The sequence below is a fragment of the Paramormyrops kingsleyae genome, chromosome 10 (assembly GCF_048594095.1).
Source record: "Paramormyrops kingsleyae isolate MSU_618 chromosome 10, PKINGS_0.4, whole genome shotgun sequence".
Classification (NCBI taxonomy): Eukaryota; Metazoa; Chordata; class Actinopteri; order Osteoglossiformes; family Mormyridae; genus Paramormyrops; species Paramormyrops kingsleyae.
Window position 1 is genome coordinate 14542753 of NC_132806.1, and position 27978 is coordinate 14570730.

Below are 27978 nucleotides of genomic sequence, written 5' to 3' on the forward strand. Positions count from 1 at the left end.
CACAGTATAAGACCTGCTAGTGTAGCGAGTAATAGGCTAAGTCAATAAATTACGCGACTCTGCATAGTGCATGCAGGTATAGAAAATGGCTGGAAGGATGGTTGGAAATGGTTAGATTTTTAACCGATGAATGCCTTTTAATGATAAATGGCGGGTGGGAAGGATAATCCAAATTAAGCACGCCAACTGATGCAGCATCTAAAATATATTTATTAGATTTTAAGTATTTTTGCGCCCTTAACCACAAAATAGCTACTGCTTCGGGTGTGTTAGATGACAGACCCCACGCTTTGGCCCCAATCCTCATTCTCACACAGGCCTGGACCAGGATTAAAATCGATACATGTTGCCGACCCACACACCCATCGTCCCACCAGGAACATGCCCGATATGCCAGATCCAGGGCTGCTCACATCTGTACATAAGCCAGCGTGTGTCACATAACAAATAAAAACGGAATATACGAAAACCAAATAATTTCTATGCACCTGTAGAAATGACCAACAAACTATATAAAGGTTATGAATGGTTCTTGAATAGTCTTATTAGGTTCGTGCTTGTTAGAAGTTGTGTGGCTCCTGCTCCATTCATTACTGCTTATACTCGTACCTGGGCTCCCTTTGGAAGCTCAGCCCAGCCGACTCCTTGACAGGAAGTAAGATTGCAATGTTCTGTTCGGCTCACTTGTACTTTGCTTTCGACAATCGGGTCTGCTAAATGTGTAAAATGCAATGTAAATGTAAATACTGCGCTGTTGCGTTTCTTCCGATTTTAGGCTAAATACACCAATGTACCGTGTCAACATGCCTATTATCCTTCATTTTGCATGAGATTTTTCAATTTTAATTTTATTAAGCCAGTAGAACTACAGCTCCCATGTAGCCGCTGGTTCCTCCGGAGCCCTGACAGGCGGAGCCGCTGCTGGGGGGCAGGCAGGCAGGCGGGGGCGGAGTGGGCGGCGGTAGCACCGCCTGGTTGCTCCTGGGAAACACCCTTTAGTTAATTATTTGCCTATCATGTGTGTTTTTTGAGCTGAGCTGGAGAAGTGCTCTGCCGGAGGGGTCCCTGCAGGGCATAAAGCGGAGCTTCGGACCCGAAATGCCCTTACGGAGGGGAGGGACTTTGGTACTGCACTGCACCGCACCGCACCAGGGGTAATGTGAAGGCTGGGCGACTCTGCGAAATGCAACCCGATGTAATTAAGGAAGGATCAACGTTTGTCTAATAATGTAAATGCACTGAAAGTTACGATTGCAACGTAATCAGCAGCGGCCGGGGTCTGCGCACCGGAGACGGCGTGGACATCGGCACCATGATTCGAAGGGGACTGGACCGCTTGGTACGTAGGACGAACGCGCGCAGCTCCGCATGCAGAGCGCTTAGGGTTGAATGAGAGCGAAGCAGTGGCTTTGCTGGGCTTTCCTGTTTCCTGTCACACTTGCGTGTATTCCATCCAGAATAGTGGCTTGTGTGTGTGTGCTGCGGTTTTCACACAGTGTGCTTGTCGACTTCACTCAATGCTGTTACTTCTACTATATGTATCTGAGCACTAGTTGCCAGTTTGGGTCGTGGCGCGAGACTTGTATTCTAACCTTAAATGAAAGTTTCTGTTCTTTTGCGTTAATGAAATTAGACCTCGAATTTCCTGAAACACAGTAAAATCTGCATTTAGGTAAAAATGCAATTAGGAAAGTGCCATGCAGCCTGGGATCTGCGTCTCCTGCTTTTCTTAAATATTTAATTTACTAATGCTTTCTTCTGATGCCACCGGCGTCATGCCGGACGCGTCTGCTTGACTGGCGCTCCATTTCCCTGGTCCACGCCAGCTGTTTTGGTAATGATGTTGTTATGTTATAGTCGTGTGTTTAACCGGAGGCTTCTTCTAAATTCATACGTTTGTGTTTGTGTGTGTGGCCAGTAGGATCAGTAATCGGGGAGGTGTCCTGTTCAGGTCACCAGAATTCTCCCTGTCTGCTCCTGAATTAAGGTCCCTCTGAGTTAATATTACGGTTTAAAATAAATGGTATCCGTAATATACTCTTTACAGTGTGTGACATTAATCTAGATCTTGTGTATCTAAAACATAAGGGAAGACCTCTCTGTTAACAAAATGCTGTTACTCTGACCCGCCCCCCCTAGACGCCGTTACTCGGCCTCGGACTCTGACCCGCCCCCCCTAGACGCCGTTACTCGGCCTCGGACTCTGACCCGCCCCCCCTAGACGCCGTTACTCGGCCGCGGACTCTGACCCGCCCCCCCCTCCGAGATGCCGTTACTCGGCCGCGGACTCTGACCCGCCCCCCCTAGACGCCGTTACTCGGCCGCGGACTCTGGGTCCTTGCTGGGGTAATAAGCAGGGTTTTACCAGTTCTTCACAGTGGGCATCTGTTTTCCCTGGAGGGGGGAAGAAACGCCAGACCACAGGGCAAATGTGTCAGAAGGTGATAGTGTAGTGGTCAGGGAAACCTTCTGGCTCTCATGTCTCAAACGGTGTGGTTGCTGACTCCTTCGGGAATTGGAGATGCTGCCTCCTGCCTCGGGGGTGCAGTGCAGTGGAGGGGCTTCTGTGGAGGCCTCTGGCTGCCCTTCCCGTCGCCACCCTGCCTGCTTTTCTTGCTTCTTCGGCTATGGCTTGTCCCTCCAGCACTCTTGCGGGCTGATGCCCTGAGGCCGTGCTCCTCTCAAAAGCTTCCAGAAGCCTTTTGTGTTTGGACATGTATGTTTATTCATTGAGCAGAGGCTTTCTAAGGTGGCGTTACAAACATACGGCTGTCAGGGAGCCCAGCTTCCAGCGAATTCACAGTGACGGCTGCGAGTTCGAAAGAGCTACGCGGCATGTACAAACATGGGAAGAACCAAACAAAAGAGCTATTTAAATGAGAAACATGTGCAAGAGACAAGAGTGTTTAGGATACCCAGGAGACTCGCCAACGGATCCCAGATGCAGCCAGAGCAGGTCAGTGGTCGGAGGCGAAGCTGAGGTCTTCCCAGGACGTCCTGGCTTAGCTTCAACAACATAACATAACCGTCAGCACCGATCCGTCCTGCCTCGGTCTGGGTGCTTTTGGGGCTGTGAGAGGTCTGTCTTCCCGGTGGAGCTGGACACCCTTTACATCTGTGCCGCGCTCTGCAGTAAATACAGGCTAATGCTGGGCCGCAAACATTTTGATGCGTGAATTTGATCTCGGCCGTCAGGTGGCCTGACCCCCCCCCCCCCCCCGGGGAGTCCCCCTGCCTTGTGCTTACTGGAATGGGCTTCAGGCTCTGGGACCCAGTGCTGGATGAGTACTTGTCCATCGGGGGTGTGCTTCATTTCTGGTGTAAATCGGAGCCCCCATATCTGCACCCTATCTAAGACCTACTGTGGGTAGCAGTGAACACCATGTATAATGTGTTTTTTTTGTGTAGATACATACCTATGATAGTATAATTTAGAAATAGCACACAATAAGATTATCAATAACTAATAATAAAATAAGACAATCATAACTACTGTAATGAAAGTTGTGTGAATGTTGCGTCTGTCTCTCAGATGAGTGGGATTCTGACTTTTTGCTTAACCGTCAATGGACAACAGCAATGAAGAGTATCGTGCGCAACACTTTTATGTTAATGTGCAATTTTATTTCTTAAATATCTTAGTCTATTGCCTGTACTTACCTTCCTCGTAATGTTTTGGGGCCACAGTAGACAGTGGGTAACTGAAACTGCGGATACCGAATCAGCGGATACCAGGGTTCCACTCTACTTGTAGTAACGATGTAGTATATCTGAGCGTAGTCAGAGCTGAAAGACCGCCATACACTGCCTCCCGGCTGCGCCCCAGCTGCGCCCCGGCTGCCTCCCGGCTGCGCCCCGGCTGCGCCACTCTCTCGTCAGGTCCATTCCCTCCCTCGAAGTGGCCGCAGGATCTCTGCACACCTCTTGGGTTCCATTAAGCCGCTGGCATGGGAGCGAGTCAGACCGGTTCCAGAGGTGTTCCTGTCACCTGGACAGCGCAGCCACTTTGGCGGGGGGGGGGTCGAGCCTTTAAATCCCATCTGGGTGCTCTCACGGGGAGCTCCTCGCATCGATTTCCGTCAGGCTGTGCGGTCGTCGCCGTTTGTCTTGCCCCTGAGCTGCCTTACCGCAGCCCCGCCCCCCTCCCAGGAGAAACCGGAGGCCATAAATACACCGGCAGCTGGGGGGAGGGTGTGTGTGTGAGGAGCCTGGGGTAATAGAAGCAGGAGGAGTGCCCTGGTTGTGGGCAGGCCAGTCCCACGCAGGAGCTGTGTTGGCCTTGGTGACTATAAAACATGCTGCAGATTTATTTTCTCCATCTGGTGCCTGAATTTTGAATAATTCACCCTTTTCTGGCTCTGCTGACACTGGCACAGGGGCAGCCCTTTTTGGGGGAGGGGGAGGTCCTGTCCTTGTGTGTGTCCTCAGGGGCAGCTGACCCCCCCTCTCCTAGGCATGGGAATGTCCCGTATGCAAGCCTGCTGGTCAAAAATGTGTCCCATACGTCTGTGTGAGAGCAGCAGCCTGACAATCCCGCCTGGCAGCTGAGCCTCCCTAACCTGCTCCTTTTCAATATGACACATTATCTGAATAGCGCCACCGGCTGCCAGTGAGAAGTAAACAATTGTTTCTCAAGCTTGTCGGGGTCTGCATGCACATTCCCCCGAAAATCTCCCCAGTCCAAACACTGTATCTGTTTCATTCGCTGCTGTTTTTGCCTGAGTGGGGCTCCTCCTAAGCCCCGCATGCTGACTTGCTGCTTTGCGTTTCAGTTTTTCAGTGCTGCGGGGTCATGGTAACTGTGGCTCTCTTGTCATGCCACGCGGCTGCTCATTTTTAGCTGCCTTTCATCGCACTTGCCTGGGATTTGAGCTCTGTGCCTTTGGTTGTAGTAATTAGTTCCCCCCAATCAGCACTAATCACCCACAGGTGTCAGTCTCGGGAGTAACCTGGAAGAGCAGTGAGCCTCGTTACTCGGTGCCACAGTATTTAGATCTGCTGAAAGGAACTCGTGTGTCTTTCTGAGGCCTGCAGTCGTTTTTTTGTCCACTTGATCTGAAACTGCTAGTGTTTTTTTTTTAAATTTTTTTCTGCCATTTTGTGTTTCCTTCTTAGTTAAAAGTGACACCTGATAAAACTTTGTCGATCTGATAGCAGCGTAAAACTCGCTGGGGGACTGGTTGCATATCTCTGGCTTCCAGTGAATATGTAACTGTCCCCCCCCCTCCCCGCAGGGTCACTGACTCTCTGTTTATCGTGCATGTTTGCTACAACCCCCCCCCTCCCCCCGACAGATTGACCCACCATGTTCGCCGGGCTGTTCCTCTCGCAAAAGGCTTTCGCTGTTTCGGGAATGTCGAGACCTGTCTGCAGATTCCTCGCTTCTCGGCGATGCATCTCACCATGTACTTTGTGCAGTACTCCAGGGTGCTGTTTTTGTGCAGGAATGGAGGGGGGGGGGTGTAGGCTTGGCATCACAAACGTGGCCACCACTCTTCCTCCCTGCATATTAGTCTGTAATTAAAGAAATTGATTAGTCTGTTGTTCTTAATCAGGTCGCTTTGCTGTAATGAGGAAATGTGGTTAGTAATCTGTCACTCCGTGTGCTGATGCGACGTTTAAAGCCCCATCAGGTATTGACCGAAGACGGGCGAGTGATTTTGGTGCCCGGGGCAGGGGTGGGTGGGTCAGCCGTTAGCGTGCTGCTAGGGACAGGAGCGTGTGCCCTGGCGAGGCTCCGTCTACTCATTGTGTTGTTTTGGTACTTACAAATGCCCCCCGGTCACCAGCGGTTCCTGTGAGTAACATTCCCTGCCCGGATCCCATGCATTTTACGCCCAGATTTTCGACACCGGCAGTGTTACACATGCCGTCATTTGCAGCTCTTGTTAGTTAATGAGCTAATCATTAACCATGATCCAGAATAACCAGCACTGCAGACTTTGGTCCCCAGTCACGCTGTGAGTAGCTCATGCAAAAACAGGGCTAAACAGGAAATGACCTCATGAGTGCGCCGAACGCCGCTTCGGGTGCTGGGCTGCCACCAGCCCGCGGATAGAAACTCACACTCGTGTGTCTCATGCAAATGGACGTGTACGGTGCTTTCGTGATGGTGAGGATGAGGCAGTTTGGGCTGCAGGTGGGGGGGACGTGTACCTTCATTGGCCTGCTGGACGGCATCGGGACAGTGGAGTGGCAGGGTTAGGGGTCAGGGTTACACTTTTAGGCAAACCTTAAACTCTGTGGTGAAGCGATACATCAGATATGAAGTTATGCATTCAAAAAATGTCCCTTGACTTTCAGTAGCAGGTAAAGTCTGCACCCTGAAGAACAGGCTCAGCTTTCTGCTTATGATGCATGTGGAAACACCCCCTTCATGCTGGACCAGCTCTTCCCATTTTCATATGGGTGTTGCATCATGGCCCGAGGCTGGTGCTTAACAGTGTGTCTCTGGGCCAACCAGCCAAACCAGCAGGTTGAGGACTGGGTAAGCAGTGACCTGTGTGCGTGATCCCTGTGTAAATGGGGCGGTACTGCAGATAGACCGTACTGTCAACAAGCTCCTCTCCCTGACTGTTTTGTGTTCCCTCAAAGTCCTGTTTGACAGGAACACTCCTCATCCATATTAACCAGTTTAGTCAATGATTGGTCAGTCGAAAGTTAACTTGCTGTCCCAGTGTGCGTCAAAGCCTTTTAGGCCTTGAATGATGCCTGTCGGGGTCAGGTATTGCGTGGTGTGGTAGGTATCGGCTGGTAATGAGTCAAGGCCCCATGTGATTGGTTTTGCGTCAGAGCCCAAACTGTGCTAGGGTCAGAGCCAATGTGAATTCTTCGCCTCAGAGTTTAGTCTGGTTAGCTGATGCTTTTGGTTCTTGTTTGGGAAGGTGAAGCAAAAGGTTTGAATTTGGTTCTAGGGGGTTGTGTGGCTCAGTTTGTTAGGGTGCTGTACCTGTGACTAGAAGGTCATAGGTTCAAAACCCAGGGTAGGCAGAGCGGTAAACCACTGGGCCCTTTACCCCCAATTGCTCCAGGAACTGGCTGGCCCTGCATTCTGAAAAACGTGCACTGCTGTGGATTAAGTAAATAAACATAAGGTCCATGATGTGAGAGTAATTGAGCTGAATGCGACCCTGTCCTGGTAACATCAAGCCGTGGGATCTGTGTTTAAAACACAGTCTCATTCCTGCAGCCCATAGCCCCCCTGTCGCTGGTGCTGTGTGTGAGTGCTTGCTTGGCTAATCGCTCGTAAATGTGCAGGATCGCTGGCCGTCCTGCCAACTTCTGTTGCTTCAGCAAACACACCCGCACACATCAAAACATACTTCTCAGAAGGGCTGATCTGCTTTTTGATCTCTCTCTGACCTGATGCCCAGACTGCTTGGTGTGTGTGTGTGTGTGTGTGTGTGTGTGTGTGTACACACGCATGCACGCGTTCACCCTGTATCATGTGGGCTAACTCCAGGTTTCCTTGTTAGTTAAGTTGATTAATTAATTAGAAACATGACGTATTGCTTTGTACGTAAACTGATCCTGGTGTGAACCCACTCTATGATCATCCATGCATCCATCCATCCATCCATTTTCTGTACCCACCTGTCCTTTTTTGGGGTTACTGGGATCTGGCGCCTATCCCAGAGGCAATGGGCACAAGCCAGGGAACAACCCAGGATGGGGCACCAAACCATCACAGGGCGCATTCACACACCATTCACACCTATGGGCAATTTGGTAACCTTGGCCTGTTTTTGAACTGGGGGGAGTAGGAACCCCACAATGACACAGGGAGAACATGCAAACTCCACACACGCAGCAGAGACTCGAACCCTGATCACACTACAGTGAGGTGACAGTGCTGCCCAATGTGCTGCCCGTTGTGCGTAATAATTTACAGTTTATTTAGCAGCCACTTAACTGAAATAACGTACGACTATGAAACCAGGGTCAGACGTCCTGTGAGCAAATGGGGCTTAAGGGCCTCTCAGGGCACCCAGCGGCCGAAACACTGCTGATACTGGGATTTGAACGAGTGTCCTTACCCATGGAGTCGCACCCCTCCCCACATGCACTATTCATTCCTCAGCCCTCTCTTTACCTTGGGATCTCCCCCCCCCCCCCCCAAATTCCCAGTTAATGACGACAGACCCCCATCCTCCTCTCCCCAAGCTGTCCGTTTGCCAGTGTGAGTACCCTGTACCCCTCCTCTGTGCTGATTTCGGGATTGCAGGATACCTGCCCCATTAAATGTCTCTTCCCCTTATCCTGAGTGCTGTGCCCTTTGTTGCCCCCTATAGCTTGGGAGAGGTGAGGGGAGAGCAGACAGCCGCACAGTCTATGTAGGACACGGAGCCTGGAGTCCTGCCCAGCCATTCACCCCGCCCAGATACTGTGACAACAGGATTGTGTCGTCCAAGGTATGGAGCGCCCTCTGCAGGTGGGGTGATGAGCTGCTTCTTCATGTGCAGTTAATGAACATGCTGTAATACACACTAGTGTTGTCATGATACCAAATTATGACCTCTATAGTTACCACTTTTTTGTTCTGTGAAATTTTTACTTGAGTTAAAGTACTGGAGTACTTGCTTTTAAATACTTAAATATTCAAAAGTACATTTTCTTTTTAATGTAAATGCATTGCTGTATTGTTGCCTTAATGCATTGACAGAACTCAATTACTCTGAACCAGCCTACTAAATGCACCGACTTGCTTGTAGAAGCTGTAGAATAAAAAGTTTGTGGAATATGATACAATGCATATAGAAACACAATTCAATCGGAAAGAGCAGAGCCATCGCCATTTTTATTTCATTTTTTAACACCCCCACCTCTACCAAACAGCATGGTAGTGACACAGTTTTGGCTGTGTGTGTGTGTGTGTGTGTATGTGTGTGTTCATGTATATGTACATGCATGCATCAGGCAGACAGTGTAATTGCTGTGGATGCAACTTCCTCAGAAAATAAAAAAATAAATAAAATAGCCGACCTACCTTCAAATCCACACCCTTAGCTTTATAACTGCCCAACAACAACTTGACTGACAGCATAGGAACAGTTTACTGCGATTGTGTTGCATTTTAGAAAAGAAAATTCCTCCACTGATTTGAGTAACGAGAACCTTCACAGAAATGCCGTGCGATCAGAAGTTCAATATTTTGAATGTAGTAAAAGTCATTAGTTTCCCAAAAAGCTGATACTCAAAGTACAGATACTCAAAAAATGTACACAAGTACAGTACTCAAGTAACTGTACTTTGTTCCTGTCCACCTCTGTGTAATAGTGTAATTAGTATTGATATTAAAGAAATCAGTATGTTTAGTACCGGCACATTAAAAAATGTGGCACCTTTTCAGTACCTGGATCCCATACTAACACACACACACACACACTATATACGTAACCAAACAAAGTTAGTTACCAAACAAAATATGAGACTTTTGGCATTTTTAATTTTTTGATTACATTCACAGATCTTTGTGGGGAAAATAGTCCCCACAATGTGATATAAACCTAATACACACACACACTTTCTCTCTCTCTCTCTCTCCCTCCCTCTCACATAGTTTAAACCTTGGATTTATTAAAGCACAATGATTTTCTTTGTGCTGTTTAATGTTAGTATGACGAGGCTGTTTTCAGTTCCCCTGCTCTGCTGTCTGGCTGTCTTCCTTTCCCTCTTCCCTTTTTCATGCTTCCTGCACCATTTTGTATGAATATATACAATACAATATAATAGATTGCCACACACTCTTGTCAAGCACCTTGGAGTGTGAAAGGCGCTATATGAAATTTGGTATTGAACTGAGATGGGGCTGCACTAAATTTTCTTAAATTTAGATGAATTTGAAAAGGGAAGGATTTAAAAAAAAAAAAAAAAAAACATTGAAATGGACTACAATGGTTGCTTCCGTAAATCAGGAAGGTATGATATGCTTTGTTTTCAGGCTGTGGTTATACCACAGAGTGGCAGTAAAGATATGGGGAGGAGGGACATCAGACCGACAAAGGTCTGTGGTTCTTCACAGTGGGGGGGGGGGTGTCAAAAAATAAACAGGCTGCACAAGAATGCATTGGAAACACCCTGATGAGGTGGAAAGGTCTGTTACTTATGGCTGCTCAGTTGTTTGGAAGAAATGTAGGTATTTCAAACAACATAGCACTTCTTATTAAACTTACAATAAGGTAAAGGCTTTCTTTTACAAGGTTACAAAGCTTTTATTTTGCAAGGTTATTTTAAAAAGTGTGCAGTTTTATTTTACAATACTGACTGGGTCATGTTTAGTCTCCTAGGTGTTTGGGAATGTTCTCCGTCAACATTGATACATTCCTGGACACTGTGACACAGTTAAACACACAAATCCCTGTTAGCATCAATGTCCACAAATGCCCCTTAAGTTCTTTCACTGCGTGGGGCTTCCTCTCAAAAACCTTCTCCTTTACTACGCCCCCCCCCCCCCGCCAAAAAAAAAAGTCCATGAGTATCAGGTCAAGTGAATGTGGTGGCCAGTCAATGCTGCCACGTCCGCCGATCCCACGCCGTGGAAAGGTGTTGTCAAAACTGTATACCTACTTTTAAAAATAACTTTGTAAAATAAAAACTTTAGAAGTTTTATTACTTTGTGAAATACAAGAAGTATACTTAGGTTTGGCCCACCCTGTACAATAACATCAGAATATTAGGGAGCTGCAGCGCCTCACCCAGGCGTCCCTGGCTCCTGCGGGCCACCCTGTGGGACACCTCTCCACCTTCAGTGTTACTCTGATGCACGCTCTCACGCCCTCTCTCTCCCCCTCTCTCCCTCTTTCTGTACCTCTCATACACACATCATTCTGAGATGTGCAGGTCTGTGCAACGCCGACCTGTCAGTGAGACTCGTTTGGGAAGTGCTGAGGCGTTGGGGTGGGGTCATGGTGACAGATGTATTGTGCTTGCTGTAGATCCTACTTCAGTCCTCAGGCATGACTGTCTGATTGCGGCCCAAATTACTGTCAGTCAAATTCTCAAAGGGGGTGTTGGGCAGAGTCACACCAACTGAAGTCTGTGTGTGTGTGTGTGTGTGTGTGTGAGATGTAAACAACCCTGACCCCACTAAGGAGCAGATGGCTCTGTGACACTTCAGTGAAATCCCTGAGATGTGACTGCGCCGTGTGGCTCAGCAGTATAGGACGCTGGGTCTCTCATCCGAAGGTCGTCAGTTCAAATCCCAGGGTCAGCAGAGCATGGCCCTCACTCCCCCCCCCCCTCAGTTGTGTGTTACATAAAGGCATCTGCTAATTTAATAAAATATAAATATTGTACACATATGCAGAGACCCCACAGAGCATGAATATGCGTCACGCATCACGCCTTCTGATAACATCTGCAGAGTCTCTTCCTGTTTTAACTTATTTTTGATTTTTTTTCCCTTCTTGTCACTTTTCTCAATCTAAACTGCCTTTTAATGCGTTTTTTTTATTTTCTTGCAGTACACGTTGTGGAATTTCCTGCCAAAGAACCTGTTTGAGCAATTCAGGAGAATCGCCAACTTCTACTTCCTCATCATATTCCTGGTGCAGGTGGGTGGCTGGGCAGTCTTGTGGGGGTGGGGGGGGGGGGTGAGCTTCAGGTAGGGGTCAGGCAGTGCGGTTGGTCCCTGAGATACGGCCCTGAGGTTACCTCGGCTTCTCTCGGCTCCTCTCACGGCTCCTCGGGTCGCTGAGAAGGTCACGATGTAGGGGGCGCCCTTCCGACCCATTTCCGACAGCCTTCCATGGTTGGGTGACGATGACAGTTGTCACCATCCGGTGCCATTTCCTCAGGAGCGCTCAACGTTTCCCTTTTGTATGGGTGGGTCCTTTCGAGGTGGAGTCCAATGTGTAGCCGTGAGAAATGCAGGCCGGAAAGTACTGGAAGCTCCTTGTCGGAGGCACCCCAGCGGGTCCCATTTATCACTGTGCAGAGCGGAGCCCTCTTCTGTGTGACTGAACTACAAGCAGAAGAGCAACTCTTGGACTGATCTGCCAGGTGCTGTCAGAAGACCAGCGGAACTAGCAAAGAACCGGTAGATACTAAGCAGGCTGCCCGCGGTTCCAGTTTGACGCAGCCACATAAACTCTTTGGTGGATCCTCCAGATGTTCTCCAGGTTCTTTCAGAGCCTTCTGTCCGTCGTGCCCAGTCTCTCCATTGTCAGAACTCGCCGGGGGGGCTGATTGGTTAATTGTGTGTGTGTGTCTGTGTGTGTGTGGGGCTCCTTGTAGACAGGGCGTCTGATCTCAGCACTTTCTGGCTGCGTCTCTTTGCGTCGTTGATCACAGGATAGCGCTGAGATGCACTTCATCCATTTATTACATGGAAAAATGATGCACTTTGTTTCTGCTGCACCCACCCCAGACCTGGCTCAGATGAGTGCTCTGTTCTGCTTAATGGACTTACTGCACATCAAGGAGTCAGGCCTGGGGAGGGGGGGGGCTATTGGATCCGGTGATGCCTTGTCTGTGAGCTGGGGTCCTTTCTGACCCCCCACTGACCCAGTCAGACACCTCTGCTAGTTCTGTCTGTGTGGCCAGTCTGTTAACACACAGTGGGAAGCAGGCCTACAGTGCTTAAATCCCAGGCCCTGGACAAATTAACTTCAATCGGGCCCCCATGATGCGTAACTCCTCCCCCCTTGGCCCCTGTGGAGATGGTAAGGCCCGCAGGTCTGTGACCAGGGAGACCTGCAGGTTCACCGCTGTCTTTAGGGTTGTCCTGTGTGTCCTGTGACGCATCCTGCTTCCTCCTAAGAGGTCGGAGTTTCCGTTATTTCCTGGGTGAATTCGGTGACAGAGAGCGAGACTGGTGGCCATGTAGCAGCACAGGAAGCTGGCTGTCAGTGAGCTGGCTACCTCCTATAGCCACTTTGAGTGGCCAGATAAGGATCAGCCATCAGAGACAGGAAGTGTGGGTAGATTGGGTGGTGTGTGTGTGTGTGTGTGTGTGTGTGTGTGTGTGTGTGTGTGTGTGTGGGTAGATTGGGTGGTGTGTGTGTGTGTGTGTGTGTGTGTGTGTGTGTGTGTGTGTGTGAGAGAGACTAAAAATGTCCTGTGCTTTGTTTGGTTAATTATGGTTATGGTTGGGCCTGGGTCAGGGTGAAAGATGCCATCGATGGGATTAGGGGTTTTTGCATAGAAAATGAATGAACGGTCCCCACAAAGATATGAATACAAATATGTGTTTGTGTGTGTGAGAGAGAGAGAGAGAGACATTCACAGCGGTTCGTGGCTATGTTCTCTAGGCATGTACAGCATGTTTGATGCGTGTTGCTGATGACAGTGAACACCATAATAATGAATCCCGTGATCCTGGCCTGACACCTGAAACAAATAAGAAAACCAAGTACCGGATAGGGAGCAAAGATGTGGGCTCTCTGGCTTCCTTGGGGATTGGGTTGAGAAGCACTGGATTAGGACGGGTGGATGGATGGAATAATAAGTGATTTATTGGTAAGTAGTTTTTTATTCGACTTTAAGAAGTCCTTCTATGATTCAGACCCCCCCGTCACCCTGCAGGTCATCGTGGACACGCCCACCAGCCCCGTTACCAGCGGCCTGCCCCTGTTCTTTGTCATCACAGTGACCGCCATCAAACAGGTAAGCCCACACAGCCCCCCGCCGGCCCTCTTCCTGCTGGGGGGCGGGTCAGAGTCTCTCCGCAGGGCGTCGCTGTTAAGCACCCCCCCCTCCTCAGAAGGCGGCCTTCCCAGTCGGGCCGGGTCTCCGTTTGCTGCGCCTGCTTAGCAGTTCAGTTCAGTTCCCTGCTAACATGTAACACACCTCTTCCCCCCCCCCCCCCCCCGCCCAGGGCTTTGAGGACTGGCTGCGTCACAAGGCTGACAACGAGGTGAACAAGTACCCAGTGACAGTGCTGGATGGTGGTCGAAGCACACGCAAGGAGAGCGAGAAGATCAGGGTACGCAGATCAGTGGTCCATCTCAGATGTTTTTCTCATGTGTGTGTGCGTGCGGACGTGTGGACGTGTGTGTGCGTGCAGGGGCAGCCCAACCCTTTTTGGGGCCCTAAGCATAATTTCATTAACCTAGTTTGTCGTTTGTCATCTTCCCTCCCATTCTGACAGGCTGAGCTGATGGGGGGGCCCCCTGGTGGCCGCTGGGCTCTAAGCAGCCTCTTAGTTTGCTTATGCCCTAGAAGGCCCTGCGTGTGCAGACAGGCGTGTATGGCTGTGCGTGTGCAGACAGGCGTGTATGGCTGTGCATGTGCATGTGCTGCCTCTTTCCACTATGACGTTAAAGTTTCTCCACACTGCTCTGACCCAAACTCCTCCGGGGTTTGAGGTAAAGGTGACTGCACTTATGGTGGGAGTCTTTAAAGTAGCTGGTATGAAGCAGCTGAGTGGGCTTTAAACTTATGACCACATGGTGCCTAGGTAGGGGACGTGGTGGAGGTGCTGGAGGATGAGACCTTCCCCTGTGACCTGGTCCTGCTGCAGTCCAGTCGTGATGACGGCACCTGCTATGTCACCACAGCCAGCCTGGACGGGGAATCTAACCACAAGGTGAGGGGCCCATCTAGGCTGCCCCCCCCCCCAGGCAGTCTGCAGTGATCTGATGTCCCCCCCACTCTCTTGCAGACACATTACACAGTGCCTGACATAGAGACAGACCTACAACTGCTCAATGCCACCTTAGAATGTGAACAACCTCAGCCAGACCTTTATAAGTAAGTATGTGTGTCTGCGCATGTGTGTTACTGTGTCTCACTCTGTCTGTGTGTGCGTGACTCTGTGTGTGTGTGTGCGTGTCTGTCTCTGTGTGTGCGTGTCTCTGTGTGCGTGACTCTGTGTCTCTGTTGCTGTGCACGCTTTCATTTGGGTTGGCCTCCCTCCTCAGGTTTGTCGGACGGATGTACATCAGGAGAGAAGGCCAGGAACCTGCAGTGCGGTGAGTTCTTGTGCTGCCTCTTTGGGCTCAGACAATCGGACCGAACCCCCCAGCACAACGATCTGCTTTTGTTGTCCTGATGGTTTCCCTTGGTTCACTTCCTGTTCCTGAGTCTACACTGTAGGCAGTGAGCTGCTCTTTGTTCATTCTTTGGCAAATTCCCATAAACCCCAGGTCTCCATTTTCACACCCCTTCACCCATGAATTACTTCTCCATCTGTACTTTATTGATCCATAACTCCAGAGGAGAGTTACAGTAAGGGAGGTGCAGCATCTGCTTTGGAGGGCAATCAGTAATGCTCCCCATAAATGTCAGGGCTGCCTGCTCTATGGTGGGGGGGGGGGGGGGAGAGGAGGAGCCAGATTTAACACCAGGACGTCCTCTGAGCCGATGCCCCCTCGCCGGTCTTGTTCTCCTTCCTTAGGTCCCTTGGGCCTGAGAATTTACTCCTGAAAGGAGCGACGCTGAAGAACACCAGTAAAATTTCTGGTGAGTGAGTTTCATTTCTGGTTTGAGGTGCTACTGCTAGTTATAATTCTCCTACAGGATGTGTTCCAGCCCTCCTCCCTGCCCCTGTTGTCCCCACCCCTATTTCAGTTACCCCCCTCTCCCATTTTGGTTGGCCCCTCCACCATAACGGTTGGCCCGTCCTCCATATCAGTTGGCCCCTCCCCTGACACTGACGGCCCCTCCCCTGACACTGACGGCCCCTCCCCTGACACTGACGGCCCCTCCCCTGACACTGACGGCCCCTCCCCTGACACTGACGGCCCCTCCCCTGACCCTGATGGCCCCTCCCCTGCTGGAGGTCTGTACTGCTGTGAACCCCCTCATGCCTGCTCTCACTCTCCCCCCCCCCCCCCCCCCCCCCATCCAGGTGTGGCTGTTTACACTGGCATGGAGACCAAGATGGCGCTGAACTATCAGGGGAAGTCCCAAAAGCGCTCTGTGGTGGAGAAGTAAGGGCGGCATGACTGCTGGGGGTGCGGCTGCTTGTCAAATGGGGGCCGTGCACCGCCATGCGCACCACCCACGTGTCTGTGTTCCCATCCAGGTCTATCAATTGCTTCCTCGTGGTGTATCTGTGCATCCTGCTGAGCAAAGCCCTGGTCTGCACCACCCTCAAGTATGTGTGGCAGAGACAGCCAGGGCAGGACGAGCCTTGGTACAACCAGAAGACTCAGAAGGAGAAGGACACTGATTTGGTGAGGCTTTAGCTTCTTGTGGTCAATGACAAGAATCACTGGAGTTAGCGATGGGAAACGAGCGCAGGTCTGTGGTCGGGTCCTGATTGGACTGGGTCACCGCTGCTCCTCCCTCGCTGCCCTGGCTGCGTGTCACACTCTGACACTAACCAACTCTTCTTCACCTTCTCCATGTTGCAGTACCTGAAGATGTTCACAGACTTCCTCTCCTTCATGGTGCTCTTCAACTTCATTATCCCGGTGTCCATGTACGTCACTGTGGAGATGCAGAAGTTCCTGGGCTCTTCATTCATCACCTGGGACAGGGATTTCTATGACCCACAGATCCAGGAGGGGGCGCTGGTCAACACGTCGGATCTCAACGAGGAACTAGGCCAGGTCAGGGAGCCCACTGATATGTTGTTTTTATGAGATTTGGGGTTTGGCAATGGGAGGTTAGTGTGTTGCTTTGTTAATTGCCTGTGTTATTAGCGTGTTGTGTACCAAGGTATGCTGCAGGGCCTATGCAAATTCCATTATCGGCCTGCAGGTGGAGCATGTGTTCACTGACAAGACGGGGACCCTCACCCAGAACAACATGGAATTCATAGAGTGCTGCATTGATGGCTTCCAGTACAAGTACGGCAACTGTGCCTCTGAGCTGGATGGCTTCTGCGTGGAGGATGGACCCGTGAACAAGCTGCAGCGCAAGGCGGGGAGGGTACGTCCTGCTGGACTGTGGGTGCTGCGTGTGCCGCTACTATGCGGGGGGGGGGGGGGCCTGGATTAATGGAAAAATGGGGCAAATAAGCAGAATGACGTGAATAGTGATGCTTGACATTGGATGTGGTGCAGCACAAGTGAACAGCTGTCTCTGTCTGTCTGTCTGTCTGTCTCCGTCTGCGTCTGCGTCTGCCTGCCCATCCCCAGGAGAGAGAGGAGCTCTTCCTGCGAGCCCTGTGCTTGTGCCACACGGTGCAGGTGAAGGAGCCGGGGCCGGGCTTGGGGCCTGTGGACCAGGTGGACGCAGCCGGAGCGGTGGAAGAGCGCGGCTTCATCGCCTCCTCGCCGGATGAGGTGGCCCTCGTCAAGGGCGCCATGAGGTACAGCTGCCTGACTGGGCCCCTGTGAGCTTCCTCCTGCGCTGTCATGGTGGGGCTCATGGCTATGGTTTGGTTTCTCCTAGGTTTGGATTCAGCTTCCTGGGTTTGGACTGTATGAAAATGAAAATACAGAACAGGAATAAGGAGATAGAGGAGTAGGTGTTGCTGGGGACTCCCTTTGACCTCTATATCAAAGGTCTGTTGGCTGTCTGGGGTCTTACTGGCAACATCCTGCTCTCCGCTTGTGTTACAGGTACGACTTACTGCACGTATTGAACTTTGACCCAGTTCGACGCCGCATGAGCGTCATTGTGAAAAGCGAAGCGGGTAAGTCGGGGGCCCCTTTGTGGCCAGGAGGGTTATCACACCGCTGCGGTATCACAGTTTCCCTCACTGACCTACCATTTCCTTCCAGGGGAGACGCTCTTGTTCTGTAAGGGGGCGGACGTGTCCATTTTCCCACGTGTCAGAGAGGAGGAGGTCATGCGGATCCGGACCCACGTGGAGCGTAACGCCACGGTCGGAACTGAACCCCCACCCCCCCTTCCCCCAATGAGCTTGGCTGTGTGCCTCCTGCCGTTTGCACAATCTCACCCCCATGCCCTCCCCATACAGGAGGGGTACCGGACTCTGTGTGTAGCCTACAAGCAGCTGAGTACAGAGGCGTTTGCACAGGCAGATGCCAGCCTCAGAGAGGCACGGCTGGCACTGCAAGACCGTGAGGAGAAGCTCCTGAACATCTACGACCAGTTGGAGACGGGCATGAATCTAATCGGAGCCACCGCTGTGGAGGACAGGTCTGCACCCTACTGACAGTCTTGCTGAGCGTGCCCGGACGTGACGGCTGATCTCTAACATGCCTACTGAGCGTGCCCGGACGTGACGGCTGATCGCTAACATGCCTACTGAGCGCGCCCGGACATGATTCTTCATGTCCAAGTGATTTTTATTTGTAGCTCATCTTTTATTATAAGCTCATCAAAGCAGTAGATACAGCCCCCTTTTGGATTGATTCTACGGTGATCCTCCAGTCCACCACCTTTAATGTGTGTAATCACGCGACTGGCTGATCCCCCACAGGCCAAGCTGCCGATTGGTTCACTCATTGTTGTTTGGCCTCAGGCTACAGGAGGAGGCGACTGTGACCATGGAGGCCCTGCAGAATGCGGGCATGAAGGTGTGGGTGCTGACGGGGGACAAGATGGAGACCGCCAAGTCCACCTGCTATGCCTGCCGGCTCTTCCAGAGGCGCACGGAGCTCTTGGAGTTGACAGTGCGCACCCTGGAGGCCGGAGGCCAGAAATGTGAAGGGCGGCTCCACGAGCTCCTGCTGGACTACCACAGGAGGGCAGTGCAGGATGCACCTCCTGCGAAGGGAGGAGTCAGCAGGTGGGCAGAGGCTGGGGAAGGGCGGCTTGAGTTACAGGACACGCCCACCGCCACTAAAGTCCTCCAAAGAGTGTAGCTTTAGCTGTGTCGGGACACGTGGTGATGTGCTGCGTACTGCCTGGTAGGAGCTGGTCCTCGGCCGTCCAGGACTACGGCTTCATCATCGACGGAGCCACGCTCTCCCTGCTGCTGAAGCCCCCGTCTAGCCGCTACACAAGCTTGTTCCTCGAGATCTGCCAGAACTGCGCGGCCGTGCTGTGCTGCCGCATGGCACCTCTGCAGAAGGCTCAGGTGTGCGGGCTGTGGGCGAGGCTCTGTGCAATGTGGGTGGGCTCTGTGTCCAGTGTGGGGGTGTGGCCACAGCATTGGGGGGCGGGGTCATATATGGACATGAGGTTTTGAAGGTCTCTTGCTGTGCTCTTCTGCAGATAGTGAGGCTGGTGAAGAACACGAAAGGGAGCCCTATCACCCTGTCAGTGGGTGATGGTGCCAATGATGTCAGCATGATCCTGGAGGCACACGTGGGCATTGGTAAGCTGGCCCCTGGAACACAGCACTGGTAGCACTGGTAGCACTGGTAGCTGTGTCCTTCAGCTTTCAAGTTTTTACTGTTGAACACAGTAAAAGCATGAACACAGTGAAATTCTTGTGCCACGGCTGTACCATTAGGTCATGTGGTCATATGACCTTTGTCATCTTCCTTGAGCACTGATAGAGATTATGGGCCCTATGAAAGGCATATCGTATTGCCCCCCCCCCTCCCCAACCCAAACCAATCCAATTCAAATTTTTTAGGGCCCCTTGGAATCATCCTAAACTCCCCCCCCCTACGGCGCCCCCCGCAGGCTGGTTTGGGTGGCCTCTGCCTCAGTCTCTCCCTGTCCTCTCCCCCGGTGACCACGGCTCTCTTCCCCAGGTATAAAGGGCAACGAGGGCCGGCAGGCCGTCCGGAACAGTGACTACGCCGTCCCCAAGCTGAAGCACCTGAGGAAGCTGCTGCTGGGCCACGGGCACCTGTACTACGTCCGCATCGCCCAGCTGGTGCAGTACTTCTTCTACAAGGTACAGCTGGGCCAGGGCCTGAGGCTGGGTCCGTCCCGGAGACCCTGTACATGTCAGTGCCGTGAAGAGACCCTGGGGGGTTTGTCTCACTGTGATCTCACTGTGATCTCACTGTGATCTCACTGATGATGTTCACATTGCAGAACCTCTGTTTCATCTTGCCCCAGTTCCTCTACCAGTTCTTCTGCGGATATTCACAGCAGGTGAGTCAGAGGTGTATGACCAAGGCAGCAAACCTCCTGTGGAGGAATTTCCACCTGCCATTGTCTTCTTTATTCCTGCATCTGATAAGGAGTTACACTTTTTCCCCCCTCTTATTCTGGCTCCCTTTCCACGCCCCCAGCCCCTCTACGATGCCGCTTACCTGATGATGTACAACATCTGCTTCACTTCCATGCCCATCCTGGCATACAGCCTCTTCGAGCAGCACATCTGTATTGAAATCCTGATGGACAATGCCATACTGTACAGGTAGGGGGCAGTGAATGCATGGCTCCGATTGGAGTCTACGTCTAACAGTTGTCACGCTATAAAAAGGACATCGCTCTATGTTCAGATGATAGTGGCACTCCGCTTTCCGCTCTCCGCAGCTGCCATGTGGCTGAACATGATCGTTACAGTAACAAACACTTACAGTGGTTTCAGATGTAAATATATGCGATGAGTCAGCATTGTCACATATTCGAATTAGGGGTGGAGCCGAACCCGAATACGGTATTCGGAAAGGCACAAATAATGTGTTTTTTACGAATACTTATTTCGAACAAATACTTAAAAAAATATTTGTATTCGGGAACAAGAAAAACTTTATATCAAAAAGCTGCGTTTCCTCTTGAGACCGCAGTGCATGCCCGGAAGAGTGAGTGAGTGAGTTCAGGAGTTGGGGGGGGAGTAAAAGAGGTGACTGACACAGGCTGCTCCACACAGCAACAGAGAAGGCTCGGCTGAGACTTAACTGTATCACTATTTTTGTTGAATAGATTTTTGTACCTTAACTGGGTTCCGGAGGCAGTTTATAACTTTCGGGAAGCGGAGTTTGATTGGGAGATTATTCCATTACGCTGCATTATTGACGTCTGCAATCAGGTGCTCTCATGTTCGCTCTGTTTACGTAGCTCTGTTAGCTCGGTAATTTAGACAATAGGCTGTTGACAGAGTAACGTTAACGTTTGGTTAAAAAGGTTAAAACAATGCTTGTGTAGTTGTGTCGAATTGTATGCACTTGTAGGAGTTATATGGTACGTTCAAGTTACTGTCTACTGCATATCCATAATTATTATAATGGATATAATTAAAGAATACTTACACTATAGCGTAAATTAGAAGTGCAACGCAAAAAAACTGGATTTTTACGCCTATTTTGAATTTTACTCGAATACGAATACAAATACAAATACTTTTCCCCCCTCAACAAATACAAATACAGATACAAATACCGGCTGCTTTGCACACCCCTAATTCGAATATAGGAGAATGTGTATAAAATCGAATAATAATGAGGTATCTTACATATTCAGCAGCAATATAATTGTGGTTTATCTGTGTTTTGTGGCTCATTTTGTTCTGAAGTTTACAGCCGCTGTTCTCACATGAGCTCTGCATGCGTCTCGACCGACTTTGTAATCGGATCTCACTTTCCCAGACTTTATTTAAATAAGCCTGTAAATCACTTCTGAATGCAGAAGCTGGCAAACATTAAAAGGAGAAGGAGAAATTAAAAGCTATTGGTGCATTTCAGGGTAATCAAACCACCAAAGATATAGGTAATGAATGCCATAATGCTTGGAATAAATTAATAATATCTATAATTAAATATTTCAATAAATGTGTCATTTTATTTCCAAATAATTCCATAAACGGTATTATATTGGGCAAAAGGTTCAGTCTGTAATCCATTATGTTGGTTGCCATATGATAATCAAATCAAAATCAAATAGGCTTTTATTGTCAATTCCCTATATGTTCATAACATACAAGGGAATCAAAATGCTGGTCCTCTCTCGCGTTTGTAATACAGTATAAAAAAAGAAGTATAAAGTATAAACATATGACAAGATAAATACGATAAAACTAAAATAAGTGAAACTCTATAAAGTATATAGTACAATATACAGTCAGTAATGCAAAAACAGCATAAATAATAATTTGGCTTTTAATCATAACCAGTGAAGCTCAACGTTTGTGAAAATTTCAACGAAGAGGTTTATTGTTTTGTCTGATATGCTGAATTGTATGTCTGACTTGGAGCAGGTGAAGTAAAAGAAGTAAAGTAGTCAGGACCAGAGTGGGAATGAATTTCTGACTGGGAGTTCAGGCCAGTATGAAACTACATAAACAATTACACCATTATTATAAATGTTTCTATTGACATCCATTTTCTAGGCTATTGTACACACATTAACTGCACGCTTTAATTTTACGTTCATTTTTACGTTTTATCGGCACAGTTCAAAAGCGTGAAGCAGCTTTGACAGAAATTAAGGAGCATCATCAAAGTGCATTAAATTTATGATCTCTGCAAATTTCAAAATATCTTTAATAAATTACTTTTCACAATTTATAATTTTATTTTCCCAAATTTGCATGGAACATTAGTGATGCACACTTTGGCAAGGTTCCCATGCGAATGGGTCGCGACGGTGCGATATTAAACTTCCCAGCAGATTAAAAGTTATTTTGTGGTGTTGTAGATACGATTTGTTATTCATAATGCAGTTTACTACACAGTAGCCCATGCTGCACTGACAGACGTCCTGGTATAAATCACGTGTTAAATACCGCTCGCGTGTTTAATGCATACGTACGTGCTTCTGCACACGTGAGGATATTAGCTGAGTAGGCGGTCCTTCAATGCAGCCCCTGACATGTTCACACTGCTATAAGAATGTGAAAATGTGGTGTGAGCGATTTGCGTTCAATGCGTTTTGGGTGCGTTCACGCCTGTAATTAGTGCTGCCCACTTGTGATCAGATCGCTCAGGACGCCATATTATTACCAGGTGTGAACAGGGTCTCATAGACAGTGTGGCGCGTTTGAGAGAAATGAAACAAAGATGAGTAAGGAGGACAAAAGCAAACAAGAACTGGTCACCAAAGTCGTTCCTTTTCCACTGCATGGATATATTTTGGATTCCAGAGACCACATTAACCAAACACAACTTAAGTCATGTTCTGTGAAATTTGTTTTTAATAAAATTTTCACATATAAGTGTATTTTCAGTATACCAGTAGGGACTTTATGGTGAGTTCCAGAATTTAGTTATTGGACTTAACCTGAATGTGACTGTTAGTAGTCCTGCTGCTCTTAGTAATGTGAGGAATGTTCTGGAGCCACAGGCCTGCCACCCATGGACTCTGGCTTTGCTTTTACACAGGGAGGTGGCCAGGAATGCATCCCTGCGCTGGGGGCCCTTCCTGCACTGGACGGCGCTGGGCATCTACCAAGGCCTACTGTTCTTCTTTGGTGTCCACTGTCTGTTCAGAAACCCTGCCCTGCAGGACAACGGTCAGGTGAGCTGCATGGAGCAGCCGCTCCTGGCCGCTTACCCGCTCCTGGCCGCTCAGTCCTGCATGTGGTCATTCTGTGTTTCCTCTCTTGCCTTTTTCAGGTGTATGGGAACTGGTCCTTTGGCACGATAGTCTTCACAGTCATGGTGTTTACAGTTACCCTCAAGGTAGGGTTGTTAGGCTTAAGGCTGCCACATATTGACTGTGTGGCAGAGAGGGCTCTGCATCTGAATATATAGGGCCCTCAACAGCACCTCCATGCTTTTGCTGTGTCCCTGCAGTTGGCCCTGGACACGCGTCACTGGACTTGGATCAACCACCTTGTCATCTGGGGCTCCCTGGCCTTCTACGTGTTCTTCAGCTTTTTCTGGGGTGGCATCATCTGGTGAGGAAGATCTCCGTTTCACCTTGAAGTTGCAGAGCCTTGATATGCTGCTCCCAAACATTCTGTACTGACTGAACCCCCCCACAGGCCCTTCCTCAAGCAGCAGCGGCTCTACTTCGTCTTTGCCAACCTGCTGAGCTCCGTGTCGGCCTGGCTGGTCATCATCCTGCTCATCCTGCTCAGCCTGCTGCCTGAAGTTCTCTTGGTGGTGCTGCGCAAGCCCAGAGCCTCCCACATACAACAGGTATTCTCACTCTACACTACTCTAACTCTCCACTCTACCCTACCTTACCATACCGTATTGTACTCTACTCTCCACCTTGTCCTACCCAACTCTACAGTACTTTACTCTGCTCTACTCTCCACCATATCCTACCCTACTCTCCACCCTACCCTTCTCTACCCTACTGTACTTCACTCTGTCCTACTCTCCACCCTATCCTCCTCCACCCTACCTTACCCCACTCTCTCCATCACGTTATGCACCTGTATCCCATACCTGTTCCACCATACATCTCCACACTTCTCCATAACCTCCTCTCTTCTCACGACCCCATCTCTACCTTCACCTTGCTCTTTCCTTCTTTGGCACCATAGCTCATGTTTATGTATCATCAAAAAGTTACCATGAAACTCAGTATTCGCAGCTACTATCAAGCCAGGGTACCTGTATGTATGTGTGAACAAGCCATTTCTCACTTGATTTGTGTGGACTTTTGGTGAATGTTGAGACTCCTTCCGTGCAGCTTACTGGCATATCATACGTATTCAGGTTGCAGGTTACCGCTCATACTTGAACTCTTTGCTGCTTGCTTTAGTGACATTACTCAGCTGTGGTCCTGCTTGGGGACGCTCTGGTCCTGCTTGGGGACACTCTGGTCCTGCTTGGGGACACTCTGCTCCTGCGGTGACCCCTGTGATTTTTCTGCCCTCTCTCTGCTCCCACGGTGACCTTGCCCTCCATCTGTCGGTGTGACCCCTGTGATTTTTCTGCCCCCTCTGTGCTACGCTGCTCCAGATGAAGAGGCGCCTTCCGTCCTCGGGGATGTCCACTGTCTTCATGCTGTCTCAGACCGCCAGCACTCACAGCTTCTCCTGGAGTGACTGAGGTCTCTCCTTCTGCTCTGCCTGCCCACTGCTTTGCTTGCATGCTTCCTGACCTGTCTCACTGATCTGGGACCAGCTGCTGTGTGCTGATGGGGCAGCTGTCAATGAGGTTGCGATTACACGACACTTGGAAGCCATTGTTTTGTTTTGGTCCCAGTATCAAACTCAAATGGGACGTGATGTGTGGAACCTCTGTTTACATCATTGCACGTGCAGGGACAGACTTGAGTCCCCCATCCCCCCCCCCCCACCCCTTGGATGCTTCAGTCATCTGAGCATGTCAGTCCCAGGGGGTGGGGGAGTGGCTGGCCCGCATGTCCAACCCGTGCATGTGGGGGGTGCCATGTGTCTGCCTGCTTAAGCTGTCTGCTCAGTCGCTCAGGGTCGCCCTCTCTGTCTCCTCCATGGCACGTCCAGAGGAAGCCGGGCGCTCCATCCTCATCCAGGCCACTGCTCATGAGAACATTTTCAGAGGAGTCCAATACTGTCACATGACCAGGTACCTGACCTCCCCGGCCCCCCCTCGGCGTACCTGACCTCCCTGGCCCCCCCATCCAGGTGCCTGACCTCCCCGGCCCCCCCTTCCAGGTGCCTGACCTCCCCAGCCCCCCCTTCCAGGTACCAGTCCAGTGGCCTACATGGCACCTGCTGGGTTACTAGCCTGCCTGTCCGCCCCTATCCCACCACCACCCCGTAAATCATATTTCCCCGAACACTCCCCCTGGTGGTCTCGTGATGGTAATAAGCCACACTGGAGTACAGGGCATTTTCACTACTGTGGTAAACGCCCCAGACGCCCCATCTCAATAAGGAGACCCCCCCATCTCAATAAGGAGACCCCCCTGTGCCCCTGCATGCCCTGGTGTGTGTGTGTGTGCAGGTGTATATGTAATGTATGAATGTGTCTGAGTGAGTGAGTGTACTGTACGTGTTCCGAGGGTTTAAAGCTTAAGTGCTTAGTGTGGGTTCGGCTTTGACAGCACCACTGGGCACGGCTGCATGTATGAATGCATAAGAGTGAGCCCCGCCCCCCTCCCCCCGCATGTGTGCACGGTTCTGCTGCTGCTGCACGGCCTGTTCTGGGCATGTCCTCTTGGGCTGGCACAGGATCTGGTGCCAAATGGCCGCTCAAACTGCCTGTTTTGTCCCCACAGCTGAAGATGCGTTCCTCGGCCCGGAAACATCGAGGTAAGAGCTAAGTGTGTCGTCGTCCCCCCCCCCCCGTTTCTTTGTGCTGTTGGGGGCCAAATTTCAGCTTAGGTCCTCATGTCAGACGTGGTGGGTGGGGGATGTAAAAGAGGACAAAACAGAAGTGGTTGTGTGCAACTCAGCGGGTTATGGACTCTGTGCCTGTGATTGGAAGGTTGACAGTTCAAATCCCAGGGACAGCATGATGATGTCACTTTTGGGCCCTTGAGCAAGGCCCATAACCCACAGTTGCTCCAAGCACTGTCTGACCCTGCTTTTTCAAATAATGTACATCACTGTGGACACGTCTGCTAAATAAATGCTCACTGTTAATGAATAATATTTCTCTTCCCCTAGACTTCCTTAGTAACACTGGTGTCATATAAGGACCAGAATGAGCATGAGCGTCCCACTGGGGCGGACCTATGGAGAGCCAGCAAAAGGACCCCACTTCACATGTGCCAGCTGTCCGTGACACTGCCTGAATTGAAATTCTTACAAATGTAATGACATAAATAAGCAAGATGTCATTGCTACTCAAACCCCCAGTGTCCCCCAAGGATCAGCCCTCTGCATGTGCTGCCCCGTTCACCACCACCATCCCATGATGCATTGCCTGCATGTATGCAAGGTTATATGGTCTTGTCTCCCTGCTATGAGGGTACTGCTATGTGAGTTTATATGAGCAAATGAAAGATGAAGCGCCACATGGAGAAAGAGCATTATGCTGCCTTTTGGCGCCCCCTGCTGGGCTGGAGAATAGATGTCCCTCCATTATACTGATTCTCTTTTGCTTTCCCTTGAAGTGTCTGTTTTCTGAGACTTAGGAAAGATGTATATCAAGAATGTCTTTATATGCTGATTTCCAAAGTGGCATGAAAATGTTGCTTTTTGAGTGAAAGTGCAGATTTGTGTCCAAGGGCATAAGTTTGGTTTCAACACTGGTTGGGACAAAATCAGCCCTGAATCCCTACCAGAGGTGGATATTTCAGGTCCAGAAAGTAAAAATCCTAACCAGGAGTTTAGATTGAGTATAAAGTCACAGTCACAGAAAACTCAACTGGTTGGTTGAAACAAAATCTTTGTCTGGATTTTTACTTTCTGGACCTGAAATGTCCGCCTCTGACCCCTACCCCCCTAAACACACATGGACTCCTGCAGGATTGGTAGGGACGTGTCCCTACTGTCCTTACCGTAATCTGCACCCTTGTTTGTCTGTCGTAACCTCCTCTTAATGGAAGGCTGAGAATGTTCAGATAAGTAGCGTGTAAAGGCACAGAATTGTTTTTGGTTCAGGCCATAGTATTTCTCAATATGTGTTTTTAATGACCAGTACTCAATACATTCCTGTTTTTGTACATGGAAGCATGAGAACATAGCCTGTGATTTTGGGGATTGTTAGCCAATCACGGGGTGTGAATTCAGCCTTCTCCCGTTTGACCTAAATTCCTGCTTAAAACCGTTGAGTCTTTCCAAGGAAATCTGCTATTGCAAAAGTTTGCGGGAAGTGATGCCAAGTGGATTGAATCCTGTGTGTGTGTGTGTGTGTGTGTTTGGGGGTGTTGTGTGTGGATGGTTTAGGTCTGGACAGCAGGGGGCGCCTCTGAATTAGCTGTACCTCCACACCCTGAAGATAATGGTGAGGGAGCCTTTAGCCAACAGCTTGTAATTGTTTAAATTTTAATTGGCTTTTTAAATGATTAATTAGTGGATGACATTAAGTGCAGGTTTTTGATGACCTCCTGGGTTGGTTCTTACATAGATACCTCGAAGGCAGTGCTGGACTCAGAATACAGACTACACTGGGATCAGGTGGGGCTCTGCATCTGGGGGCCCTCCAGCTAATTTGTATGATGAAAACACACATTTTTACAGGGTGCAATACTTTGTGTAATTACAGCATCTACAACTATGATGTATTTTTGAACAGCTTTTTTTCTGACTTTACATCCCTATTTAAATGTTTAATTCTTAAAGAGGCATGATGGACAATGCCGCCTCCAATCTGCACTGAGCCTGTGCCGCTGGCCCCGCCCTCTGCTCTGAGCCACTGATGTGAATGTACCCTTTAAGGACCACAAGATGCAAATTTCAAAGACTGTTTCTATAATAAAAATACCAAAAATAATGTATGTGTGTCA

General features: G+C 49.8%; 1 protein-coding gene across 3 annotated transcripts; it reads left to right on the top strand.

Moving 5' to 3' along the window:
• Positions 1-922: 922 nt before the first annotated feature.
• Positions 923-27965, top strand: LOC111835043 (phospholipid-transporting ATPase 11C-like). Of its 3 annotated transcripts, none has more exons than XM_023794949.2 (31): positions 923-1339; positions 8292-8411; positions 11463-11552; positions 13525-13605; positions 13817-13924; positions 14399-14527; positions 14603-14691; positions 14862-14912; positions 15338-15402; positions 15791-15872; positions 15968-16118; positions 16299-16496; positions 16648-16818; positions 17028-17200; positions 17284-17355; positions 17454-17527; positions 17616-17719; positions 17816-17997; positions 18323-18589; positions 18715-18880; positions 19018-19120; positions 19506-19651; positions 19795-19854; positions 19995-20122; positions 23025-23160; positions 23259-23324; positions 23439-23542; positions 23630-23786; positions 24561-24651; positions 25804-25837; positions 26195-27965. In XM_023794949.2, the coding sequence occupies exons 1-29, from the start codon at positions 1313-1315 to the stop codon at positions 24648-24650; spliced, it is 3390 nt and encodes a 1129-aa protein (XP_023650717.2). In that variant the 5' UTR covers positions 923-1312; the 3' UTR covers position 24651; positions 25804-25837; positions 26195-27965. The 3 variants fall into 3 exon arrangements, with proteins under 3 accessions (XP_023650717.2, XP_023650718.2, XP_023650719.2); XM_023794950.2 differs by lacking the exon at positions 24561-24651 and adding an exon at positions 25067-25148 and having other exon boundaries at positions 924-1339; XM_023794951.2 differs by lacking the exon at positions 24561-24651 and having other exon boundaries at positions 924-1339.
• Positions 27966-27978: the final 13 nt, after the last annotated feature.